This window comes from Cavia porcellus, unplaced genomic scaffold (genome assembly GCF_034190915.1).
Source record: "Cavia porcellus strain 051 isolate PalLab524CR breed Dunkin Hartley unplaced genomic scaffold, mCavPor4.1 scaffold_15, whole genome shotgun sequence".
NCBI lineage: Eukaryota > Metazoa > Chordata > Mammalia > Rodentia > Caviidae > Cavia > Cavia porcellus.
Genome location: NW_026947498.1, coordinates 7,172,203 through 7,182,051, shown reverse-complemented (window position 1 = coordinate 7,182,051; position 9,849 = coordinate 7,172,203). Strand labels below are relative to the sequence as shown.

Genomic DNA, 9,849 nt, shown 5'->3' with positions numbered 1-9,849 from the left:
CTGTCATACCAGCTACTTGAGAGGCAGAGATAGAAGCATCTCAAATGAGTCCTGCCTTAACAAGATCTTGGCCCAAATGAACAAGTAGAACAAAGACTGGATTCATCGCTCTGTCCAAGTCACTGGTTCAGTCCCTAGCACATGGCAGCAATAAGCAAAGAAGGGATAAAAGGGAAGAAGCAACATGCAACCCCAGCTCACCCCCCAGCCCAGTGCCTTTTTTGGCTTTAAAATGGGGCTTCAGGGCAGAACAAGTTTAAAGGGGCAGACACACTTCCCAGGCACAAGGGTGGGGTGTGGGTAGGGTGGGTCCTCCTTCCTCACAAGAGATGCTGTGGGGATCTCAGGGAGGGATGGGTGCACAGGGGCTCAGCTGCTCCACTCAGAAACACCCACCCAGCCACTCCTCCCACGAAGGACTGACATATATAAAGAATATATAAAGAACTAAAAAAAAAAAAATCAGGCCTTCCAGATTTAGACTCAATCCCAACATGGGCGTCTAAAATGAAGAGATGTGTCATATGAACAACTACAAACATCAAATAAGGATATGAAAAAGTGTTCAACATCACTGGTCGTTCGGGAACTACAAATTAAAACGTCAAGATTCCATCGCATTCCAGAAAGAACGGCTATCCAGAAATCAACTAGTAACAAATGCTGGTGAGGCTGTGGTGGAAAAAGGAACCCATTTCCATTGATGGTAGGAGCATAATCTCGTACAATCACTATGCAAACTCATACAGAGATTCCTCACAAACTCACTCTGTTCCATTTGACCCAACTGTTCCTTTGTAGGTATCTTCCTGAGTTAAAAGCATCACCCCACAGTGACATGTGCATAAGTGTGTTTGCAACATCACAATTTATAGTAGCCAAATCCGGGAAGCAACCCCTATGCTTATCAACAGACGAATGAATAAAGAAAAGGTAGTATTATATATGATGGAGTACTACTCTGCTATAAAGGATAATTTGTTTTTAGGTAAATGGATGCACTTCAAGACCATCCTGAATGAAATAAGGGCCCAGAAGTTTAAACATCCATTGTTCCTCTTGCGAGAAACCCAAAGGGTAAATAAAGAGGCACAATGGAGGCTTGACACGGGGAGGTAGGAAGAACAGTTCCAATAGGAAGGGGAACGAAGGTGGGGAAGAGAGAAGGGAAACGGATGAAAAGGAGGAAAAAACGGAAACAAAGCTTTTGTAAACAGGAATGGGAAGGAGACTTGAAAGAAGTGGAGGGGGTTTGGGGAAGAATTAAGATATGTTACATGCAGGCATAAATGCTGACAAACATATACTAATTTCAAAAAACACATTTTTAAAAATTTCACAAAAAGAAACCCTGGAGGAACGGAAGCTCCAAAGTCACTCCAAGTGCAGACCACTGCGTTCTCCCCGCGGGGGGGGGGGACGCATGCGCAATGGCGGCCGCGCCCAATCCGCGCGCGCTTCCCTTCCCACGATCTCCCGCCTGTGCCCGCGCCTGCGCACTAGGTCCCGCTTCGCTCAGGCCTGCGAAACTGGGGAACGCGGTGAGCCAGGCTTGCTGACTGGTGAGGGGGAAATCTGCCCCTTCGCGTACCCGTGGTCTTTCTCCCTTCCTAGGGTACGCGACAACCCATTAACGTCTAACTCCAAGTAGCCACATGCCTGCGGCACCCAGGCCCGGCGTTCGCCCAGGTGCATTGTGGGAGGGGAAACGTACGTGTCCACGTGATGCACTCCTACCTATCGGCGCGCAGACCGCACTTTGCGGCTCGGCTTCAAATACATTACGGTAAAGCCCGGCGGCCTGCGGGGCCCGCCCCCTCCGCCTGGGTCTGGGGCCCATAGTGAGACGGCGGCCGGGGTGGGGGCGCCCGGCACGGGGGCGGGGCGGCGGGGTCGAGTGACGTCCCGTCTCACCTATTCCGGCGCGGGTTGAGGGCGCGCGCGCGGCGCGGTGGGTCCCGCAGCCAATGGGGGCGGGGGGCGGCCCGGCCGGCGGGGGTGCGGGGTAGAAGGGGACGGGTTTCCAATCCGGTTCCATCCGGTTCTCCCACCGCCCCCGCCGCGGGTCCCAGCAGCTCTGGCGACGGGAGGAGTGGCAGCGGCTGAGTAACGTAGCTCCGCGAGGTTCCCGTGCGCCTCGGCCCGCAGCTTCCACAAGCGTCCCTCGCGCCACCAAGATGCCCAAGAGGAAGGTGAGCACGGCCGCGGCGCGCACGGCCCCAGCGCCCCATCCGCCCGCTTCACTCTCCCCGCGCCAGGCCCGGAGCGGTCAGCGCTGGCCGGGAGGCGATCGGGCCTGCGGGCGGGCTGGCGGGCAGGCGCAGGGTCCCGGGCCCGAGTTCTGGAACGTTCGGTCGGGGGGTGGGGGGGCTCGGCGGGAAGCGTGACGTCACGCGGCCGGGCATTGTTCTCGGTGGGGCTGGGACTGGAGGCGGTGATCGGGGGTCCCGGAAGCGCCGTGCCCATCCGGTATGTTTTCCCTGCAGGTCAGCGCAGCCGAAGGGGCAGCGAAGGAGGAGGTGAGCGTCCGCGCCCTGGCCCGGGGCTGGGGAGGGAGGGCGAGGGTGCGCCACTGGCCTCTCCCGCGATCTCACTGATGGTGCCTTTTTTCTTCCCCAGCCCAAGAGGAGATCGGCGAGATTGTCTGCTGTAAGTATAGCTACACTGGAAAGCCTTTATTTGCCCGGGGATCGTGCACCTTCCCACCACACTCAGCGCTGCTTTTTTTCTTTTCAGAAACCTGCTCCTGCAAAAGTGGAAACGAAGCCAAAAAAGGCAGCGGGAAAGGTAGGTTTCAAAACTTAGAGAAGCAGGTGGGGAGAAAAGCCGACCTGGCCTTTGTTTCTGCTTTTGCTTTCCAGTTGAAATCTTTCATGTGTATTTCAATAGTTTCGTTAGGTTTGTTTTTAGGCCTGGGTAAAATGTAATACAGGAGCCGAACATGTCCAGTAGATGCTGTGGAACTGTTCGGAAGGCGAGTTAAGGTGTCAAAGTATTAAAATACGAACTTGAGACAACAAAGGAAAACGAGTTCTCTGATGTGTATTCTGTGGTCGCTGCTGGCATCAGCAGTGCCTGCTAGCCGCCCAGCCAGGACTGGAACCAGAAGGAGAACGTGAAAGTTCCTGTGTGTATCTGTTCCCCTCCGGCAGAGATGGCTATCTTTAGCTATCAAGAGTTGTGTTTACTGGAAACCTGGCTATCAGAATTTTGAAAGCAGTTGGAGATGCAGTTAGGGATAATTTTGTCCTAAGGGAAGTTCCAGACTGTGGGTCTTCAGGATGGCAGTCTCCTTGGTGTATGAAAACAGAACATGTCTTAAGTTAGGTTCAAATTCGGGTTTGGGTGCCTTACTGAAACCACGCTCTGTAAGACTGCACACGTGCTTCGTGGTGTGATTGACTTATTCCTACCCAGAACTTGCTCAGTTCGCTCTTTGAAGTCTTTAAAAAAAACTTATATTACCACTCTTTTCCTAAAATGTAGAGGAAAGTTTAGCACCCCTAAAGAGATAAGATTAATGGTTGGTGCTGCCCCCTCGAACATCTGGGTTACACGCAGCGAGTCTGTCCCCTGCCCTAAGGGAGCACAGTCCTTTGAGGCACTCCCCCCCCCCCCCACAGCTGTCAGACAGCAAGATAGAAGTTCCAGCGTGAACTGCGTGTTTTCTCTGTGCTGGGGAGCCTTGGGTAAACAATTGAGTCAGTCTTTGTTAAAGGCAACAAAGCTTTGTTTTTAATGTAGATCTGAATGTAAATTTCTTGTTTTCCACAAAACACTGTTTTTTGTGATCTAGAATTCATGTGGTGTATCAGTTAGTTAGAAAACCTTGTTTCAAAATGTTGGCTTGAGGAATATATTAAAATTAATCAGATCTTTTTCCGATTTTTAAAAAATCATTGGCTAGGGAGGGAGCTGGGGATTTAGCTCAGCAGCATAAGCACCTACCTTGCAAACAGGCAGTCATGAGTTCGATTCCCGGTACCCATAAAAATGAAAAAGACCAAAAAAAAAAAATCATTGGCTAAAAAAAATTGCATAAGCCTCTGCTTTTTCTTTTAACCCTTATTTCCTCTTGAATCCTTCTTAAGACATTTCATTTTATTTCAGTTTTTTGGTACCAGGGATCAAACTCATGACCACACACTTGGAAGGCCGGCGCTTATGCCGTTGACCCTGGCCCAATTTAAGACATTTTAATGTCTTAAATTTATTCCCAGTGGGTTGGGGGGCAGGTGGAATAACCAACAGGTAAATTTTTTTTGTTAGTGTCACTTGAGGGATAACTAGAGAACAACTTGGAGAACCATTTTTGGTTATTTTTTTCATCTCACTTTTGTAACAAAACTTTCATCTTCATGGTTTGACCTTATTCAAGCCTTTAACAAAGGATCATTTGCTGGTACATTGATTACTGTGATAGAGACAATTTTAATATCACTTTTAATGCGGGCTTCTGACTTGTATCATTTCCTTGGGAGTAAGCAGTTGTATAGGAGGAAAGACTGAAACTTTAGGAAAACTTGCTTTTTAAACTTTTTGTGGGGGGGTGCAGTACTAGTTGAACCCAGGACTTGAAGCGTGCTAGGCCAGCACTGTACCCCTGAGCTGCAGCTGCAGCCTCTGCTTCAGTCAGCTCTCCTTCCCCAAATGGGGATTGGACCCGGTCCTCTCAGCCCCACACAGGACTCAAGACTTTGATTTTCCTGCCTTAGCCCTCTAGAGTGCTGGATTACGGACATAGGTGTTTGCCCCCCACCTGGGTTATTCTGTCACTTGTTATAAATCTTGAGTCAATCTCAAAAGAGCATTTATGGTGGATTAATTTTTACATTTCCATGTTAGAGTTTGATTGTGAAGTTAGTTATCTAAAGAAATCTCATTGGGGGCTGGGGATTTAGCTCAGCGGCATAAGCGCCTGCCTTGCAAGCAGGCAGTCGTGAGTTCGATCCCCGGTACCGATAAAAAGGAAAAAGACTGAGACTGGGGATTTAGCTCAGCGGCATAAGCACCTGCCTTGGAAGCAGGCGGTCGTGAGTTCGATTTTCGGTACCGGTAAAAAGAAAAAGACCCCAAAAAAAATCTCATTACAGGGGCTAGGGATTTAGCTCAGTGGTGTAAGTGCCTGCAAAGAGTTTTCAGGTGTAGAAGTAGTTGTGACACTTCTGTAGCAGTGTTGCAGCAGGTACACTTGTATATATAAATTGGTGTTTGTTGAGCATGTTGGCTCACATGTATAATCTCAGGACTCTGGAGGTTGAGGCAGGAGCATCACTGCAAGTTCAAGGGCAGCCTGAGCTACATAGTGGCACTTTCTCAAAAAGTAAAAGGTAAGTATATAATTTCTCTTTTTTTTTTCTTTTTCATTTTTATCAGTACCAGGGATCGAACTCAGGACTGCACATTTGCAAGGAAGGCACTTATGCTGCTGAACTAAATCCCCAGCCCCCAAGTATATAATTTGATACTCAAAATAAAGATTTACTGAGTTAATAGTCATTGCTGTCAGTTTATGGATGGTACCACTGTGCAGGGTTTTTTTTTTTTTTCTCCTGTGTCAAAGTTGTGATGCGGACTTTCATGTCTTAACAGCCCTTTGACACTGCCTGGTCAGTACTGTGTAGGAACCATATTTTGTGTTGCATATTGATGAATGGCATCTAAAAACACTGCTTCATATTGCTTTAACAGGGCTTAACTTTCGAACTTCATAGTGTTTCAGCTTACATCGTCATACCTCTAACTATGCTTTTGATGTTCTTCAAACACCTGAATGGGAATGGTAAACTCAGAACTGACCCTTGTAGCCCTGGTTCTGGGGTACTGGGGACTGAGTGTAGTGGGATAGTCTACATGGCCATGCAGCATGGGCTTTTCTTGGGTCAGTGGTCTTCATCTGAGGGCAAGTTCTGGTGGGACATTGCTTATCTGCTGTCAGATTCCTGCTTGTGTCTAAGAGAAGTCAGGAGGGAGGTGGTAGGGTCTCACTGGGAAGATGCCCAGGGTCTTTTCCACTGTACCTACTGGTGGTACAGGTCAGCTCTTTGGCTAAAGTGGCTTGGGTGGTTTTGTGTTTTTTTTTTTTTTTTGAGTCTCGCTATACGGTTCAGGTTGGTCTTGAACTCACTTTGTAGACCTGGCTGGTCTCAAACTGGGATAATCCTCCTGTCTCAGCTGTCTCAGCCTCCCAAGTGTTGGGAGTACAGTCCTGCACCACCAAGCCAGGCCTGAGACTTGATATTCCAGGGCCACTGGCACTGTTCTAACAACGTTGTTTCCCTGGGGCTGGGATTGGGCTGGAGTTGGAGTGTTTGGGTAGCAGCTGTTACCGTGCTGTCTGCCCTGTCAGAGTGAAGTTTGACGAGATAGCCTGACTACCCTACCCTCTGTTACTCTTTCAGGATAAATCTGTGGACAAAAAAGTGCAACCAAAAGGGAAGAGGGGAGCGAAGGGAAAACAGGCTGAGGCGGCTCACCAGGAGGCCAAGGAGGATCTCCCTGCGGAGAACGGAGAGGCGAAGAACGCAGAGGTCAGGAGCAGCTGTGTGCTGGTTGGGTCCTGAGCGTGGGATTGTTAGGAGAAGGTTTATGTACATAAGTGAGAAGGTTCACCTCGTGGGTCTGCTTTGTGTTTATGGTCCCTGGGCTTGAACCCAGGGCGCTCGAACTTTTAAAAAGAATCCCCAGCCTTAGGATTTGAGACCAGGTTCTTGCAGCTAAGTTGCCCCAGGTAGAATTAAACTTGAGACACTCCTGCCTCAGCCTCTCAAGTGCTGGGATTACAGGTGTGCACAGCCACACTACACTTGGCTTCTTGGTATGAAATTTAGAAAAGATGGAATTGACTTACCTTCATGTGAATGTGGGTCCTCTTGTGTTTTCTGCTTTTTAGATTGCAGTGTCCAGGCTTGCGTCTTGGTGGTGGTTCTGAGATGTGGGCTGTGCAGGCTTGGCCTTTCGGGGAGCTGGCACTGTACCTGAGGCTGGGGCCAGAGGAGCAGGTGTTTATAGCCAGTGTAGGGCACATAATGTGGTATTTCAAAACAATAGAAGAGAGGTTGAAGCAGGAGTACTCCTGTGAGTCCCTGGCCAGCCTGGCCCACACAGAATCCCAAGAGCCTATCCTGACCTTGGGACCTACTTATTTTTTAAAGCAATATTTTCTTTTCCTCATAGTTTAAAAAACAAAGGCATCCGTATTTTTTTTTCTTTAACTCCAGCCATTGGAGGCTGAGGATGTGGCTCAGTGGTTTTCAAACCCCAGTGCTGTAAGACAACCCACAAAACATTATCGGTAAAAACCCCACTTTTTCTTTTATTCTTTTATCCCCGGCTGGCCTTGAACTCACAGTGATCCTCTTGCCTCAGCCCCTGAGAACTAGAATTACAGGTGTGTACTCCCACACCCTGTGACTTTGTTTTTTAACCTTAGCTTTTTAGTTATATTCCAAATTAGAGAAGAAAAGAAACATAGTGTTTGGGTTTTTCATTTGTTTTTAATTTTTTGCTATTTGGTTTGGTTTGGGTTTTTTGGTTACAGGCCTTCTTGTGCTTAGCAACCCTTGGCATCACACATGCTGCTGGGCAGCCAACCTGAACAGCACAACAGGTTAGGGTTACTTGACTGTAAGTGGGCCACAGTAAAGGTAGTTTGCATACTAGAATTTGGCATGTGCAGAATTGAGAGGCGTGGGTCAGCTGTATTTCTAAGGATAATATTTACATGGCCAGGCATCGGGCACACCCAGTGTAATTCCAGCACTCTTGCTGAGACAGGGAGGATCACAAGTCTTTGGGGTTGGGCTGGGGTTAGGTTTTGGATCCTAAATTCTAACTCGGCCTAAGCAGTTGAATGAGTTACAGGACATTGTTGAAAATTCTGTGAAGGGTTGAGGATGCAGCTTGGTGCGAGACCCTAGATTCAGTCCCCAGTGCCACAAAATATTTTAGCTATGTCAGGTATGTTTCACATGCATATGGGTGCTGAGGGTCCCAGCTCAGGGCAGTGACCCAGTCAGAAGCTTGCTCATTTGTTTCCTTTGATTTGCAGAGTGCAGCCTCTGATGAAGCAGAAGAGAAAGAAGCCAAGTCTGATTAACCACCCCATGTCGTCTTCTCAGTGGTCCCTGGCTCCCTTCTTGTACAATCCAGAGGAATATTTTTATCAACTATTTTGTAAATGCAAGTTTTTTAGTAGCTCTAGAAACATTTTTAAAAAGGAGGGAATCTCACCTCATCGCATTTTTTAAGTGTAAATGATTTTTTTTAGAGGTGAAATCATTCGCTGGTTGTTTATTTTTGGGTACAACCAGAAAATAGTGGGATACTGAATTATGGCAGGCTTTGGCTGTCTTGGGTGTCAGCTTAACATTCCACAGGTGGGGGTTAGTTTTATATCCTGCAATACAAAGCGTACTAAATGGCAATTTGGCGTCACAGTCATGCATTTAATATGTCTTGGATATTTTAAATGACTTTTATTCCCATGCTGTTTTTAGTAGAATTGTTTCCTAAAGAAAACTACTTCCTGATTGTGGCCATGTCAGAATCGTGTGCACCTCGTCACATCTTTGGTCGTGGTAGTCCAGTTTGCCTGATGTTGTTAATGTGCTGTGAAAGGTTGAAAATTTGAGTATGTTGGTGTATGTGGCACGAAATTGTGAGTCAGTGGGACATAAGTGACACTTCATCAGCATTGGAAGATACTGGTACTGAGTCCTCTTACTGAAAAGCTGCCTCCAAATTTGAAGCTGGAAAGTCACTGGAATAACTGAAAAAGAAACAATACCTGGCTCTGTAGACTTTTGGGTACGTGTGTTAAGAGTTGTGTACAAAGTGAAATGTCTGTATTGATCCTCAACACAACCAATAAAATCTCAAATATGGAAGACAATTTTGAAGTGTGTGGTGGAATTTGTATGTAACACTGTCACATGGGGGACGCTGAGGCCTGAACCCAAGGCTCCATCCCCAGCTCTTGAGACAGGATCTCACTTGTGAGCCTCGTTTGGTAATGCACGTGAGAAACACAGGCATTGGTGTGATTGGAGGGCTAGGTCCCAACAGGTCAAGGTCACCAGTGAGAAATTGAGTTGCTGTTTTGGGGATGGGGTTGTACTCCCAAGCTCCAGGGATGGTCCCGTCTGCACAGATGGGCAGTTAAGTGGACCTTTGGGACCTTGGTGTAACCTTCACAACCATCCTGTTTGCCGAGGGAAGTGCAGCCCCTCCATACTTAGCCTCTATTTGTAGAGCACAGCGTGTTTGCTGAGGTCCTGGGGCAGGCCTGACAATTTGATGGCCTCAGCCTACCATTTTTAATTTGAGGGAATGAAAACTTGGATGATGTATAGACTTCTGTAATTGTGGTGGCTGTCCAGAGGTGGGATCCCAGGCTGGGCAGGTGAAATCCCCAGTTGCAAACCCCGACCCTCACCTGCTGATGAATCACAGAAACCAGGGTCCTGTAGGACATAGGTTGCTGGCTCCTGCTGGTGAACACAGAAGTGCTCCAGCCAGTGAGGTGTATGCTGCTTGGGCCTGGGCATGGCTCTCAGGCTGGACTTGAACTCCCAGGGGCTCGGTTGCCCCAGGCCTCAGCCTCCCAAGTAGCCGAGACTGCAGGTATGCCTTGCCATGCCCAGCCTGTGTATTTCCAGTCCATGTTTTCATTTGTGTTTTCTGTTTTCTCTGTAAAATCCTGAGAGCCACTGATGAGGAGGGCATTGATCTGCAGATGTGGGGCCTGCCACTAAATCTGGGAAGCCTGGGCTTTTCCCCGGTGTGCACTGAGGAGCGGGGAGCTTGCTTTCCAAACAACCCTCAGGAACACTCTACACAATGGTGAGG

General features: G+C 48.2%; 1 protein-coding gene across 1 annotated transcript; it reads left to right on the top strand.

Annotated features, from left to right (window-relative positions):
• Positions 1 to 1,804: 1,804 nt before the first annotated feature.
• On the top strand, positions 1,805 to 8,893 carry Hmgn1 (high mobility group nucleosome binding domain 1). The gene is made up of 7 exons (XM_005001015.4): positions 1,805 to 1,951; positions 2,076 to 2,192; positions 2,487 to 2,519; positions 2,620 to 2,649; positions 2,737 to 2,787; positions 6,402 to 6,530; positions 8,051 to 8,893. The coding sequence occupies exons 2-7, from the start codon at positions 2,178 to 2,180 to the stop codon at positions 8,096 to 8,098; spliced, it is 306 nt and encodes a 101-aa protein (XP_005001072.1). The 5' UTR covers positions 1,805 to 1,951; positions 2,076 to 2,177; the 3' UTR covers positions 8,099 to 8,893.
• The last annotated feature ends 956 nt before the right edge of the window (positions 8,894 to 9,849 follow it).

Coding starts and splice junctions, on each gene's coding strand:
- Hmgn1 (XM_005001015.4), top strand. Junction 2,650..2,736: donor GATCGGCGAGATTGTCTGCT/GTAAGTATAGCT, acceptor TTTTCTTTTCAG/AAACCTGCTCCTGCAAAAGT. Junction 2,788..6,401: donor CAAAAAAGGCAGCGGGAAAG/GTAGGTTTCAAA, acceptor TTACTCTTTCAG/GATAAATCTGTGGACAAAAA.